This window comes from Centroberyx gerrardi, chromosome 12 (assembly GCF_048128805.1).
Source record: "Centroberyx gerrardi isolate f3 chromosome 12, fCenGer3.hap1.cur.20231027, whole genome shotgun sequence".
NCBI classification, from domain to species: Eukaryota; Metazoa; Chordata; class Actinopteri; order Beryciformes; family Berycidae; genus Centroberyx; species Centroberyx gerrardi.
In genome coordinates, this window is record NC_136008.1 from 2,081,434 (window position 1) to 2,098,258 (window position 16,825).

The 16,825-nt window shown below is 44.0% G+C and overlaps 1 protein-coding gene across 1 annotated transcript; it reads left to right on the plus strand.

The window, feature by feature from the left end:
- Window positions 1-1,540: 1,540 nt before the first annotated feature.
- Window positions 1,541-10,284, plus strand: LOC139918721 (single-strand DNA endonuclease ASTE1-like). Its single transcript, XM_071908153.2, has 4 exons — window positions 1,541-2,949; window positions 8,346-8,559; window positions 8,825-8,969; window positions 9,447-10,284. The coding sequence occupies exons 1-4, from the start codon at window positions 1,684-1,686 to the stop codon at window positions 9,865-9,867; spliced, it is 2,046 nt and encodes a 681-aa protein (XP_071764254.2). The 5' UTR covers window positions 1,541-1,683; the 3' UTR covers window positions 9,868-10,284.
- The last annotated feature ends 6,541 nt before the right edge of the window (window positions 10,285-16,825 follow it).

The following is a 16,825-nucleotide window of genomic DNA, read 5'->3' on the forward strand; positions in this document are numbered from 1 at the left end:
GCTTATCTGGGTCAGCATGGCAGCAGAGCAGCCCAGACATCCTTTTCCCCAGGAACTCCCTCCAGCTCTTCCTGCGGCATCCCCAAACGCTCTTAGGCATGCTGGGAAATGTAGTCTCTCCAGCGTGTCCTGGGTCTAGCCCAAGTTCTCCTCCCAGCCCAGCCTCCCAGTCACCTGAACCTCCTCATGGCTCCTCTCAATGTGGAGGAGTAGCGAGTCGATAACGAGGTCTTCTCAGATTGCTGAACTCCTCAGCCTGTCACACAGAGTGAGGCCAGCCACCCTGCAGAGGAATCTCATCTCGGCCACTTGTATCTGTGATCTCATTCTTTTGGTCACTACCCAAAGCTTGTGACCATAGGTGAGGGTCGAAACGAAGATCGTCCAGTAAATTGAGACCGATACGCCTTACTGCAGCTGATGCACCTAACTGACAGTCGATCTGTCTTACCCTGACTGGTGAGATTGGGAGGAACACACACACACAACTTGTGTGTTGTTAGATTTCTGTGCTAGCCATGGATTGTCCATAATAAACACCATTTTCGAACACAAGGAGGCTCGTACGTGTACGTGGTACCAGAGCACCTTGGGCCAAAGGTCAATGATTGACTTTGTAGTTGTTTCATGAGACCTGAGGCCAAATGCTGGGGACACCTGCAGTGAGGGGCTGAGCTGTCAGCTGATCACCATCTCGTGGTGAGTTAGTTCACATGGCAACGGAGGCTGCCAGACAGACTGGCAGACCCAAACGTGTAGTGAGGGTTTGCTTGGAACGCCTGGTACAGGACTCAGATGAACCCTGTTCAACACCTCTGTCGTGGAAGCAGCTGGAAGGAGCTGTGGCCAGTGCCTGTCATGGCGGCAACCCAAGAGCCCACTGGTGGACACCTGCGGTGAGGGAGGCTGTCAAGCAGTGGCAGATCTACCGGGGTGGCATGGGGTGGCAGCTGCCACCCCTAAAAAATGCCTTGCCACCCCAGCTGCCACCCCAGTTTTGGACAATCTAAGTGAAAAATATATATATGAAAAGTGAGAAAAAAAGAGCGAAACTCCGATGTCCGAGGGCAAGTGAATGCAGCAAGAGATGACGCTCCCCGTAGACTCCTACCCCTCCACAACAGGAGCTGTTCGCGTGCATTCAGAGCGACTTCATCTGTGACACAATAACGGCAGGAAGAAGAAGATAACGGCAGTCCAGTCGGCAGACCATACGGTGAAGGAATGAGGTTGATGAGCAAAATAGCTGTAGTATTACCAGTGAGCAGTGCAGCGTGTGAACGGAGTTTTTCAACTCTTAGGATCATAAAGAATTGTTTGCGGTCTACTATGACAGAGAATAGATGATCAGGTTTGGCTATAATCAGCACTGAATCAAAACGCACTAAAGCTTTTGCTGAACAATATGGTTTCCCGGAAAGCAAATACTGTAGAATAATTGCTTGGAAATTCTCTCTCATTGCAAATGAATGACATGAGATAAAATCATATTTGGCAGTTCCATAAGGAAATAAAATGCAGCCCAGGTAGTTCGCTCCAGTCTCTCACACACAAGAGTTTACTATGGTCGCCGTGCACATAAACACGATGACGTCAGGAAAGTGAAACTTAAGGAAAGAGGACTGGAGTCTGATATAAAGATCTCGGGCTGCTGAAGCTCCGGGTCTGTCGTCCAGACTCAGGATGGGAGTTCAGGGCTTGTGCAGGTTAATCGAAGCCAACAGCCAGATCTACCGGGATGTCCGCTTCAGGGACAGCCGGCTGGTGATTGACGGCTGCAACCTGTGCCACTGGCTGTATTTCCGTTCCGGTCTGGACCAGAATCACGGCGGGGAGTATGCTGCATTTGAGGACCTGATCGGAAAGTTCGTCAAAGCCCTGAAAGACTGCCGGATCGAGCCATACGTGGTGCTGGACGGAGGGACGGACATCACCGGTAACAAACTGGAGACCCTGAGGAGCAGAGCCAAAGACCGGATCCAGAGAGCCCACGCCGTGGCGGAGGAGGGCGGGTGGGGGAGTATCCTGCCTCCTCTGGCCAACCAGGTGTTCAAACAGATGCTGGTCCGGCTGGAGGTCCCGCTGGCCCAGTGCTTTGGAGAGGCCGACCGAGAGATCGCCGCCCTGGCCAGTGAGTGGAAGTGTCCGGTGCTTTCCAATGACAGCGACTTCTACATCTTTGACCTCCCGGCCGGACTGCTGCCAATCCACCGTTTCCAGTGGAAGTCGGTGGGGCGGAACGGGTCCCGGAGGGAGAGCTTCATCCGCTGTAAGAGCTACACCACCTCCAGCTTCTGCACCTTGTTCAACATCCAGCACCAAGTCCTGCCGGTCTTCGCAGCGCTGGCCGGGAACGACTACGTGAAGCTGCGGGAGGTGAGGCTGACCTCCTGCTGGGCGCGCTCCGCCCCGGCCGGCAGCGGGTCGACGGGTCTCCTGGAGGAGCTGCTCCGCTGGCTGAGGGGCTTCCAGCGGCCCCAGGAGACCGTGGAGGCGGCGCTGAGGCTGATGGGAGACCTGAGCAGGCAGAGAGAAGCGGAGGTGCTGCAGGGCCTGTCTCTGGGCACGGAGGAGTATCAGCTCCATCCCAGCTACCTGAGGCGGTTCTTCACCGACGGGACAGTGCCCCACCTCCTCCCAGATGCGGTGGGTCTGGTCCCAGACTGGGCCCGGTTGCCTCTCACCCAGGGCCGGCTGACTGACGACATCCTGGACGTGCTGCTGCTGAAGAGGGTGCGCCTCGGCGTCATGGTGGACCACAGCAGTCTGCCCAGCGCCCACCTGACCTCCCGGCCGCTCCGCCGGGTGATGTACGGGCTGCTGCTGGGCGGCGGGCGGAGCGCGCGGGTGGAGGAGTCTGACAGAAAGGGCCTCCGGCTGGACAGCTGCAGGATCCGTCCCGCCCTGCGGGGGGTCGCTCAGCAGCTCAAACTGGACTTACTGAATAAGGTAGGCTACATAACGCTTTCACATTTTTAGACTTTCTTTAAATTAACAATTATACATCCAGACATCGTAGATTTAGACTAGGCTACAACTGAAAAAATACCATGGTAAAGAAATGACAGACTAAAACTTAAATAAAAAAAAAAGAAGATAAATATTGCCGGTAAAATGAATAAGGACAGCACTAAACAAAATTAAGTAGATGCATTCTGAAATAGTTCGTTGTAATAAGTAACAGTAGACATCCAGAATATAGGCTAATAATAAAAAATAGCATACATCTGTCATCACATCAGTGATGATCCAGCAAGAAAAACCTACAGGCCTAGATTTCATATCATGTGTGACCTTTTGTGTCAAAATCCATTGTTTAAGAAAACCCTAAAAGAAATAGTCTATATGTGATATATGGAATTATTCTACAATATCTGTTTAATTAGAAACCATTCTTTTTTGGAGTTTTCTTGTTCCAAAGTATAAAATCAGATAAAAACTGTACAGTTACATTTATCAAATTTATCTTGGTACATTTTTGCTTCTCTTTGTGTCTGCAAAATTAACCATAACCCATATTTTTAACCTGGTACATATATATATATATATATATATATATATATATATATATATATATATATATATATATATATATATATATATATATTAACACATATTAAGAGCTTTTGATTTTTGTCTTTAGAGAAATAGGTGTTTGAAACCTTAAAGTGACCTTCCCTATACGAAATGCAGTTAAAGTGCCATAATGTATTTTTTATTTTTGCACCTGACATTTTCTGGGTTGAAAGATCAGAAATCTTGTTTAAACATGTATTGATGCCATCTTAAAAGCTATAAACAAATATGAATACACAGAATACATTGTTGCGGATTTGAAATTGCATTTTAAATCCATTTTAGTCCGAATTTTTGCCCTCTTTTGTAAACCTTATTGTCACTCACCCGTTTACATCAGGTGGATATCACAGGTATAAAGATTTTTATCAGCCTAAAGGTGGTAAACTCTATTCCTGTAAATAAAAAGTAATTGGAATAGAATGCTTTTATATCCAGAATATAATAATAAAAATGCATCTGACAATTGGTGGAGGCTTTTATCCAAAGTGCCTTATAGTGTTATGAGTGCATTTTCAGTGGGAATTACACCAATAGCCCAGATATAACAACAAAACAACAATAATAATAATTTTCTAACATATTTAAAAACAAAAAAATTAGGTGAATCCAGGTGAAAGTTATGATCTATTGATCTTATCTATCAAATCTGCTTAAGTCAGAGAGGAGAAGTTCAAGTAGTTTATTGTCTGTGCAGTGAGTTGTGCTTCAAGATCTAGAAATATATGAGATAGGATTAATACAAATAAAAATAAGAACAACAAATATTTTTGACTATCCATTAGTACCTCAAAAAAAAGTCCAACAGGTTTTCACAAAAGTTAGCAAACTTAGAGGTTATTTTATATTTTTAGAGCCAAAATGTTGAAATTGTTGAATCTGCATTTGTGAATCAAATGTGATTTTTGACTTGGCTTGCATTATTTGTGGATTTTTGAGACTTTCTGAGACGACAGCCCAACTCCCACTTCTTGTGGAAAAAATGTATTGACTTAATAATATAATTTTAGGGAGAAGTTGGGTTGTGGTCCCATTGACTTGCATGGAGTTGGGCGGTTTGGAGTCTTTTTGGAGCCGGCCTCTAGTGGACGTTAGAGGAACTGTCGCTGCCATCACTTCAGTATTGGCTCACCTGTGGTTTTGGCTGCTTGCTCAGCCCCGGCACCTCGCCACTGAGGAGCTTTCTGCCAAGAAGATGGGCTCTGACTCTTTCTAATCTTCCAGCCCTGCTTCCTGTTCAGAGGATGAGTCTATCAGGTTTAGGAGTTCCTCCTTCCACCTTGCCTGGGTCCAGAGCTTTGAATCCGCCCACTCCACCAAGTTGACTGATTGTGGTCTGGCATCGTGACATGTTTCTCGGTTGAAAAAAGATCGGTCCAATGAGCGCCAGGCGGGACTAACAATTAGCCAATCAGCACCATGGGCGGGACTAACGCCGTTGTCAAGCTGTTGTCAAGCTGTTGTCAAGCTGTGCGCCGGAACCAAGGAGGAGTAATAACAACAATGGTGACCGCTATAGACAAGATAGACACTGCTATCGAGGCTGTTCTAAATCGATTAAAAGTACCAATTCCAAAATACTTTGTTTTTACTTCGCTCCGTGTTGTCAAAGATGCTCTATACTTTCTGAACCATCTCTGGTGTTGTCATGGCTACGCATCAGTGTCGACTTAAAATGACGTTAGATTCAGGCAGATATGTTGGTCTCTAGTGATTGGTTAGGGAAAATTGAATCCCCCTCCCCCACGGAAATCGGTTAGAGTGCAATGTCAGGCTGAAGATGGAAATGGAGTGTAATGAGTTGACAATTCTGTCTGATATCAGGCAACCTTCCACCGTCTGACTATATCCCCAGTTGAGGTCAGCGTTCTCCCGGCCTGCTGAGAACAGCCTGGGTGATGTCCTGCCTTCCCCTCCTGAGTCACCGACGGTTTTCCAGAACCTCTTTGAGGCCGTCTGAAAGTCCTCCTCCCGCACCCGGGCTTTTGCTTCTGCAACTACCACAGCTGCAGCCCTTCTGGCCTGCCGGTTCCTCTCTGCTGAGTCCGGAGTCGCCCGTGCCAACCAGGCCCAGAAGGCCTCCTGCTTCAGCTTGACAGCCTCCCTCACCGCCGGTGTCCACCAGTGGGCTCTTGGGTTGCCGCCATGACAGACACTGGCCACAGCTCCTTCCAGCTGCTTCCACGACAGAGGTGTTGAACAGGGTCCATCTGACTCCATGTCCCCAACCTCCACCTGGATACAGGAAAAGTTCACTCGGAGGTGAGAGTTGAAATCATTCCTGACAGAGTCCTGTACCAAGCGTTTCAAGCAAACCCTCACTACACGTTTGGGTCTACCAGGTCTGTCTGGCAGCCTCCGTTGCCATGTGAACTAACTCACCACGAGATGGTGATCAGCTGACAGCTCAGCCCCTCACTGCGGGTGTCCCCAACATTTGGCCTCAGGTATCATGAAACAACTACAAAGTCAATCATTGACCTTTGGCCCAAGGTGCTCTGGTACCACGTACACTTATGATCCTCCTTGTGGTCGAGCATGGTGTTTGTTATGGACAATCCATGGCTAGCACAGAAGTCTAACAACAACACACAACTCAGGTTCAGATCAGGAAAAGATATTCCCCCCATTCACACCCCTCCAGGAATTTAATTCTTGTGATTGTCAACATGAGCATTGACATCTCCCAGTAGGACTATAGAGTCAGGAGGTAGAGCCTTCTCCAGCTCCCCACTCACCTTCTCTAAGAGAGCTGAATACTCTGAACTGCTGTTAGGCGCGTACTCGGCTGGTCCACAGAACTTGAATGGATAGGAGGGTACTTCTACAGTTTGCCATCGTAATTTGGCTAGTACAGTATAAAGTGTTGATTATGGAATTCTAAGGATTAATTGCTACGGTGACAAGTCTGGTCATTAAAGGAATAGTTCACCCAAAAATGAAAATTCAGTCATTATCTACTCACCCCCATGAGAGTTGAAACTCTGGTTTAGTTTGTTAGCCCATATAACACTCCCGGAGCTCCCCAACAGGACTCTGTGGCAGCCCTCTCCAAAACAATTTAAATCTTCCAAAAATAACAAAAAATAACCATAAAATTACTCCATACAGCTTGTGAAACATAATGCATGGGGGTGAGTAGATAATGACTGAATTTTCATTTTTGGATGAACTATTCCTTTAAGGCTGTAAAGTCTGTCTCGCTTGAGAACTGTGCAGATGAGTTTGTTAGCAAACTGTCAAAACTCAACTGAGAGCTGACGTTAGCAACGTAGCATATCAAAAACTGTACTTCTCTCTCTAGCTCTTCTAGTCAACATTAGCATGTTAGCAATCCATAGCAGCAAGGAGATAGATAAGCTGCTTTGGTCCTTGCTGTAAAACCTCTCAGCTCAGCGACTTGCTGTAAGTCAGTTTATATGGAAGCTAGCCCAACCAGGCACCTGGTTGTTATTATTATTATTATTATTATTATTATTATTATTATTATTATTTTATGTGGTTGTTGCCGTTTGTCTTATACTGATGTTGTTTTTCATGTAATATATTTACTTGTACATTTCCTGTTAAAAAAGAAAAATCAATAAACATATTGATTAAAAAAAAACAAAAAACAGGCACCTGGTAAGGATGCCCCCCACCCCAGGCGCGTCCCTTTGGAGGCGCACCAGGCACGACAGACTGGAGGAGACCTCGAGGTAGACCCGGGACATGCTGGAGGGACTACATCTCCCAGCATGCCTAGGAGCGTTTGGGCATCCCCCAGGAAGAGCTGGAGGAAGTTACTGGGGAAAAGGCGGTCTGGGCTGCTCTCTGCCACTCTGACCCAGATAAGCAGCTAGAAAATGGATGGATGGATCGGTTTCTCTTGTGTAGGTGAACCGACTGCAAGTCATGTCACAAATGAAACTAGATTCACAAATGCAGATTCAACAATTTATGACATTCTTGGCTCTGAAAATATGTTGTTTTTTTATACAAAAGTATTTGTTTGTATTTTGTATTTTAATCATTTATTTGACAGGGACAATGCACAATAAATAAATTGCACCATATATAGCTAAAAGATCATTTGTATCTAAGGCCGGTGTTTTTAATGCATTACTTACCGTCAACAAATCCTATGAAAATAACAAAATCAGCAATGATTTTGTTTTGCCAACAAATCTCGTCCATGCCCAATGCAGCCATGTCCCAGCAGTGTCCCGTGGTAACAGTTAGCAATTTTTAAAATGTAAACTATGTCTTTGTGAGCTGTATTTAAAGGTTTTTAGCTTACAATTGGAGCCAATGACTTCCGGGTTGACGGCTAAAAACGGTACGTGGGAAGTCAGAAAATAACGAGAGTAGAGCAAACGCATTGGGGATTTTGTTATTTTCATAGGATTTGTTGACGGTAAGAAATGCATTTAAAAACACCGGCCTTATCCTTTAAGTGCTGTGTTGAGCAGAAAAATATCAGTAGCTATCTTGGAAAACAAATATTCAAGAGGATACTCAATTTTATTTGTATTCATCTGCTCTCCTCCTCCTATATCTGAATATTGAACTCACTCCATATTTTTCTGTTGAGACAGTTGAGATTTGTAAAAGTGGATTTACAAACCCCGCCCTAACTACAGCCAAAGCCTGTCCTGTCCTGTCTTTTTCTATGCGTTGTTTTTAATGTTTGAACCTTTCATTTCCTTTTAATTTCTCCCAAGTGGGATAAAATAAAGTTGCATTGAACTGAACTCCCTGTCCTGTCCTGTGCTGTGCTGTTCCTCCAGGCTGCGCACTCGCTGCGTCTCCGGGTTCTGCTGGAGGCTCTGGGGGTGCAGCCGACCCGTCTGAGCGGGCTGCCGCCTCACCTGCGCCTCCCGGTGGCCGTTACCTGCTACTGGATGCGGGAGGCCAGCCCTCCTCCAGACCGCAGCCTGCTGCAGGCGCTGATGCTGGGACTGGTGACCGGAGAAATGCATAGAGAGAGTGCTGGGAGCAGTGGTAGGACACACACACACACACACACACACACACATCACTCTTTCTCAATTTCCAAAACATCTTGAATATGCATCATTTCCCGGAATTTTTCCAGGCCCGGAAAGCATAATTTTCAAATTCCCCAAGTCTTTCTTTGACCTTAGATATATATGCCTTTATATGCACACGTACCATTGATATTATATCCACTGACGTTTCTGAGTGACACAAGCTAGCAATTTTTCCTAATACAACATCTGAATGAATTGTCTGTTGTGTGTTGCAGCTCTGCGGTCTACCAGGAAACACTGTGAGCGGAAGCCACATCTGGGCGTGGCTCACGCTTACAACCAATGGCAGGCCTGCATGAAGGACAGCATTCACCTGAACCAGCTGCTGGGCTGCCCACTACCTGAACCCCACATCGCATGGTGAGACTCCACAACCAATGGCTATGCTCTCTACATACTAAATACTATATTACAGTTACTAGTAGTATATAAAGAAGTATTATAGTGTTTGGGTGAAACTGTCAACTGATGGGTCTTGTTCACAAAGCATGTCAGCCACCTGAATTGAAAACTTGCAGTCATTACACTCACATTCAGCTGATAGTTCACCGAACTATCAGCTTAGAGGGAACATTGGTCCTGATGCTGCCTTTTCTTTTTGATGTGGCCTCCAAATACATATCTGGTGATTTCTGCTCAATCTTTGCTCTCCAATCAAAAATAACTAATATGCAAACCCAAATCTGTGTTGATTTGCTGTCTGGGAAACCGGCCCAAAAACTACAAGATCAAATTTGGGCTCCTAAAGTATGGAGAGTGTCACACCCCAAGATACCCAATTGATGCCCATGATGCTACTGGCTGGTGTGGTGTCTCTCACCTTCTGATGTTCACCAGGTTGTACCAGGGACCGTTGGCCCACCAGCTGGTCCACACGCTGAGGGAAAGGACGAAGCTCGAGTTTCTTCTGCCAAAGAAGTCCACAAGCATGAAGCTGTTCCGAGCCCTGCTGTCCGCCGTGCCCCGGCGCCGGCCTCAGGAAACCACGGCCTCGTCAGCGGTGGGGAAGAGAGGAAAGCCTCCACGGCAGCCACAGCTTCTAGAAGATCTGACCGCCAGCCAGCTGCGGCTCTTCCTCCTGGACGAAGACGAGGACGAGGAGGAGTTGGCGGCCAGAGCGTTGAGCGCGGTGATAGCACAGGAGGATCTGGGCTGGGATTTGGTGTCGGTGAGAACTCGCTTCAGAGCCAAAGACCGAGGCCACTGGCCCAAACACCCAGAACTCGCCAGCAAGAAGGAACGCAAAGTGTGGAGCTGAGGCTACATTCACAACTTTCTCCATTGTTTTAACACATGCTGATACGTGCTGAAAAATTCAGTATTTGAAATGTCCTGTCACCGTTGATTTTGGACAGCAAAACCTTTCTTGGTCCAAATCAGTAATGTCTATTTTAGAACTGAATGAGATTTTTATTATTATTATACAAAGCAAGGTGTATGAACAAATACATCATATACAAAAAGATTTCAGGCCTTTTAAAACCTTATGAACTGATGAACAGTTTTAGCTTGGAGACCAAGACTGATCTAATCTAGACTGGAAAATACTGACAAGAAAAATTTAACAATTTTGTTTGTTTTTCACTGTCTGAATACATGATTTAAAACCTTTATTTGTACTTAATTAGCTTAATGGCAATGTTAATGTTATTGTTATATAGTGTGAAATTCTATTTTTGATGGAGACATTCTATTAAAAGCAATTAAATTGTATTATTAAAGGGTCAGTAGTATCTGGTCCAATGCTGACCTCTCATTCAGCGATGTCATTACAACAATAAAGCTTGGCCACTCCTCCACCTTCCTCAACCACATGCCCGCTGCCCCGTCTTAAACATGGCGGCTACTCTTCTTCTACGCCTCTTCCCTGTGCAGCGAGCCCCCAACAGGGCTAACGTTTTACAGCTCACAGGGAAGAGATGTAGAAGAATAGTAGCAGCCATGTTCATATGAAAACAATTGGGAGAAGCCACACAGAGGTGAGATTTCACACTTCATTGCAATTATTTTCACACAATATGTTTTACTCGTGTAACAGAAAAGAGTTCAAGGATTTCAGGATTTCCTCCCACCTCCAGATCCTCCGGTCGCGGTAGTTTCTAGATTTCTCCCACCATTATTCTTCGGACATTGGACTATACTACATCTTTCATCAACAATTTTAATAGTTCTAATCAGTACCAAAGTTTATTCCCACTGGTAAATAATCATGGAAAATTACACTTTAACATCGTCCAGTGGTTAGCATTAGGATCTCTGAACTTCCACTTTGTCACACTACTGCCTTCAAAATAAAGGTCTCTTTTCTGGCTGCCTCAAAAAACATAATTGATGTTCATCACAGCAGTCAGAATTGACGCCGATACTGGTCAATAATTAGTTATTTACTTTCCCCAAGTTTGTTCCTGTTAAAGTCTGTAGGGCAGCAGAAGACGAGTTATCAGGTTACTGTTTACAAATCCTGTTACTAACACAGGAGAGTTTGGAGCAAATTGTGTATTGTTAAGTTTCACACCGGGAGACTGGAGTACAATGCTGCTGTCTGTGCATCTCCAAATGACAAACATGGCGTGATGTGACATCAGGCAGCGATTTAGATTCATTTCTCTACATTGACCAACTTTTTATTTTGCGCTTCTTTATGGGAAACACTGCATCTCTCAGTCAAAGACGCCCTCTAGAGGCCATCTGACAAAGCTACATCTCACTAAGCGACAGCTGACTGACTGACTGAAGGTCTTGTGAAGCCCTCGGCTGCTCCGTGGGAAAAACTTGTATCATGGGTTCGACTGTCAAGAAATTACGACATGTCCACTGTTTACACGCATATGAACTTGCGACACGCCCACTCTCCAGCAGCCATATTAAATGCAACTCCATCACCCGTTGTCAACACTGGCAGTAGAAGCTGAATGCGCATGGAGCGTCCCGTGGCCTAGGTGCGTTCACGGAGCACCATAAATACAGTTTCATACGGCTCTTTCCATCTTCTAAAAAAATGGACCCAATTATTTAAAATTTTATAATTCAAAGAGTCCTTTCTGACTTTGCGCAATGCCCAGAAAAAATGTTCCGGAGTTTTACAGGCGTTTCTTTTCTAATGTATCTCTATGGAGAAAAGTCTTTTTGGGCCCCATGGCGGCACGTGACTTGCAATTCCGAGCTTGGCCACTACGCCAAAACCGCCGCACAGCCCAGAGCTGAGCTGTTCCTGGGGCTTCAAGAACAGACTGAAGTGAAAGTGAACGTCTGACAGGATGATTTCAATTGCGACACATTGTCTGTTCCCATACCAAATGGTTTCTGGACACAGAGGACGGGACGTCGGAGGTGAATATTGCCATTCAAACCGGTAAGGCCGCGGCCACACTGACTGTCCGTCTCCTCATTTCATTTTCAATGACAGCTGTCCGTTGTCCGGTCAGGACGACGCGTCCGTCAGATTTCCATCCGCTTTGACGGACATAAAATTCAACCCAGTCCACTTTTTCTGGACGGATGGATTTATCACCGTCCGTTTAGCCAACCTACGTTTTGGAAAAAATAGCAGCGATAACAGAAAAAACGGCACGACCAAAACAAAAATAAAACGGCCAAAACAAAGATAAAACGGAGAAAGCCTGGTGTAACGTTGGGATGACTGGAGCCTGGAGGCAGTTTCTTATTTAATTTTTTATACTGTTTATTGTTTTTTCTTGTCATAACGTTATGAGCAAAGCTGTATTTCTGCCTCTCCCACCTTGACGTTCCAAAACAGCCCAACGGACAGAAATATATCCGTCAATAATTCTGTCCGTTTTCCAACGGATCAGTTTCTGTTTATCAGATTAATGAGAGAAAATCACAGGTGAAAACTAAACACTGGTGTTAAAGTGGTTTGGTTATTTCAGAGGGAATAATGAGCAAAGGCAGAGAAGCAGCTGCAGGTCAACTGTTTGTCAAAGTTAGTGGAACATCTAAAACAAGTGCAGATCCTGCAGGCCCACGGCGCATGCGTTAAATTCCACTAGCTGCGGCCACACTGATCCTTCGGAAAACAGACAATATTTGACAGATAGATTTCTGTCCATTGGGCTGTTTGGGAACGTCAACATACAGTCGTGAGCCGCCAGTTCCTTGTCAATAAAGTGAGTGAAAGTGAACTTCCTATATGAACGCAGCCGACAACGCAACCAAAACGACTGATAAAAAGGTAAAAGTAAGGAAGTATGACGAGACAGTAAGCCCACATCAGTCACTGTTTGATATGTAGGATTTGTTTTTTTCTTGCACACTAATTCAGTTTGAGAGCACCTGCTGTTAAAAGTGGGGAAATCTAAGTTGTTGCACTGTTGCTAAGTTCAATTTAAAAATTTGAAGTTAATTTTACTTTAAATGTGAAAATGTTCCTATATCATAAAAGGGGGGCCTGACAGAAAAAGTTTGGGAACCACTGCCTTAATTACTGGTGTCTCCGCAGGAACCAACCCATCCCTTATAAACCCTTGATACTAACCTTACTTTTTTTATTTTTTATTGGTGTTCCGGCAACAATTACATATACTTCCAGTTCGGAATATGTACAGAACCACTTTTTTCCATAGTTTTTTGAACTACCTTAACAAAAAACAAAAACAGCAGGAGTCACAACTTTACAAACATGATACACAACAAACAGAAAAAACTCCACAAAAAAAACACACACACACACACACCACCAGACTGACATAATTACATTCAAATCACTAGGGTATGCTGTAGTCCGTTCCAATGTTGTTAATTAGGTAGAACAAAGTTCAGTCCAGAGGGGTCCACCGTGTCCAAGACTGGTTGCCATATCTTAATAAATCCCTCGACATTGTCATGAAGGGTGTAGGTCAGTATTCTCAGTACCTCCTTATACCAATCGTCCAGTGCAGGGATGTCAACCTTACTTTTTTAAAGCTATGTTATTCGTAATGGATTGTAGAACATTTACAGGCTATTGCACATAAATTCACATGAAAAAAGGTTTTGGCATCCACCATCTCAGAACTTGCTGTATTCACTGTATCAGAAAACAAAAACTGATGTAAGAAGTGTTCTTCAAGCAGTTTTTGGAGAGAGTGTTTATTGGTTGCATAGACATTAGTTAAAAGAGATAGCTCACAATTTTTGAACCCAGGTGTCCTGAGCTACTCCGAGTTAAACTGGCAGACAGAAACTGTTTTTTTAGCCACATTAACATTGGTACACGGGGCTGGGGCCAAGAATCATTGCCCTAATTTATTAACAGCAATAATGGTAAGTGGCTCAGGAGTTAAAGTGCTGCTATTTTCTTTTTTAAAAAAGAAGACATTGACACGGAAAGGCTGTGTTAAGTAATGATTTTCTCACAAGGAATCCAAACAGCCAAGGTACGCTCATTAAGCCTGCTGAACAGTAAAAAGTACAATTTCCTCATACCTGACAAGAAAAAAGCCAACCTTCCCAATATAAATCCTCAAAGTATGTAGATCAGCTGCATACATTTGTTAGACATGGAATGCTATTCAAACACTTAACTAAAGATGCTGTGGAAATCAGCAGCCGGTCACTAGTGCAGTGCCTTGTTGCCTCTAATTAAGAAGCTGCACCTGTTGCCAACAGGACAATTGAAATCTCTGCCCATAATATTAAAAGAAAAGTATTCAACCATTTGATTTAACACTAACTTCATTGCATCTCCATACTTATGTCAAACAAATCATTGTCACTACTATCAAACAACAGTCGCTAGCAGCAATGCCATATTCAATGGTGCCATACTAAGTCTGCTTTTTTGTGTTTGTAAACAGCGATGACGTATTTTTTGGGCGGAGCCGAACTGGTGGCAGAAAGTGACAGTTAGCGGTATCAGGTGTCAATTTACAACATAGGAATATGGATCATCACGCCTTCTCCAATTATTTTAATGGTTTGCCAGCAGAAGACAGGTTGTCTTACACTAACAAGCTAACCCTTAGCAATGGGGTGAGGTTTCCTGACCCGTACTCACTGTCGGGTCAATGGGTCAAGGATCCAACTAAATGGCCAAGGTTACAGTGGCCATACCTTGTGGAAAAACCCAGCGTCTATACGAAAGAAAAACTCAAGGCATACAAATCTCTTGACGCATACAATTTTGTACTTTGCAGTCATGTCCAGGACCTTGAATACCGAGATTTGTCGAATGATTTTTGTGTGTTATGGACTGACGTACTGCCTAGCCAGCGGCAAGGACATAAAACACAGCTATACAAGACGTGGGCTATTATAAACAAGTCAAACAACTATATACTGACGGCGAACTGCACTTGCATGGCTGGGTTAGTATTAACTCTTTTTCATTGTTTAATGTATGCTAGAACAATGTAAATCACTAGAACTACTGCTGCTACTACTATCTAGGATGTATGTAAAAATGTTATTTCTAGTTATAGGCTTAAATATTACTTCATGCTGTAACTGTAGGGCTAATACAGTATGCCTTCTATGAATTGCATATGTGAATATTATCTAGATCTATTGTTTACATCCAATTCATGCTCTAATGTAGGCTAATCATCGCAGGTTAGGGTCGAGAATTCCGGATGATTTCATCAGTCCAGTCTGTCCGTTTAATGGCTTGCAACCATAAACGTCTGCGTTTAGCTTCAAAGGGTGAACTTCAAAGGGCGAACACTTCAAAGGGGCGTCTTCGATGACGGTATTCTATAAAAATGAAGGTCATCTTTTTTTGCATTTCTATTCTGACATCCAACGGCACAACAAGACATTTTTTTTCCCTTATTCCGGGGATCTCGCCCGTTTCCCTCTACTTGTTTCCTCTGTTTTTCTGCCACCGCGATGCGAACTGCAGTGACGTAACCGTGATGTCTCCAAATTGGTCTATAGTCCTGCTGCCAAACTGTTTTAATGGATGATGTGATCAAAATGGGTCAGTGACAAACAGGCTAAGGTTTTCTGACTAAAATGGATTGTGTGTATTTGTATTTGTTTTATTGATTTGAAGATGGCTTCGGTTCATTTTTAAACGAGATTTCTTATCTTTCCACCCAGAAAATGTCAGGTGACAAAAATAAAAATAGCTACTTTGTTTATGCTGCTTTTATTGCATTTCATAGGAAAGGTCACTTCATGGTTTCAAGCACCTATTTCTCCATAGAGAAACCAAAAGATCTTAAAAAGTCTAATAATGAGTATACATTATGTAAGGGGTTAATTTTGCAGTTGCAATGAGAAGTGGTAAATGTAAGAGGTTACACCTGACGTAATAGTTTTCCCTTTCTGAATCACACTGATGTGAGACTGAAGCGGCTGCAGAGATCTGACCTGTGGAAAGATGGTTGCATTTTCTAAACTAAACTGTAAATCTGTCACTGAAGACGCTGCTTCTGTATTTTTTATTTGCTCTATTATCTTCAGTTATTTTCATCCCGATCAGACTGGGAAGCAGTCTGGCAGCTGAACCGGGTTTCACTGCACCGGACAGGAAAGAGAAACTGAAAAGCTCTTGAGGGGAAATGAAAGTGAAGCTCCAACCTGCTGCTCCTCCTGTCTCTGATCAGTCAGGTAGAGACGGAAACACTGAAAAATGTTTTACCTTCATCTAACATCCATCCAACTTGTGAATTCCCAGCAAACATTTCAACGTCGATCAGGTCTTGTTGGTCCTGGAGGTCGATACATCTAGTGGAGAGGCTGATATGAAAGTTTTTCTGATGTTGGTCTTTTGTATGGAACACCGTTGGGGTGAAAAACAGCGTGACTAAATACTTGTCGACATGGTAATTTATTACCTCTAGACACAAACACAAAACCCACATTGAGAAGATCAAACACACGCGTTCGAAAGCACCTGTTAACACGCATTTTTATACCATGTCAACAGGGCAAAAATGTACACGTTAAAAAGAACACGTTACTTTCAAACATTGCACTTTTCTTTTGAAGGCTGAATGCCCAAACTGGAAGTCTTATTTTCTGGTTATTCTGGCCAGAATAACAACAAACTGGTGCCGCTTCCTGTTTTGACATAGTGGGTGACATAGTTCCCATGCCAGCTGCCTTGACAGAGATGTAAGCATGATAAATCATGGCATAAGGCTGTAGTCACAACTACATCACTTGCTCATTAATATAACACAGCGTTTTTACACGCTCTGAAATGTGCGACCAAGTCAAGGTAGTAATATGCAAATAAATGCAAATATAAGGAACTTCATTGGCTGAACTGC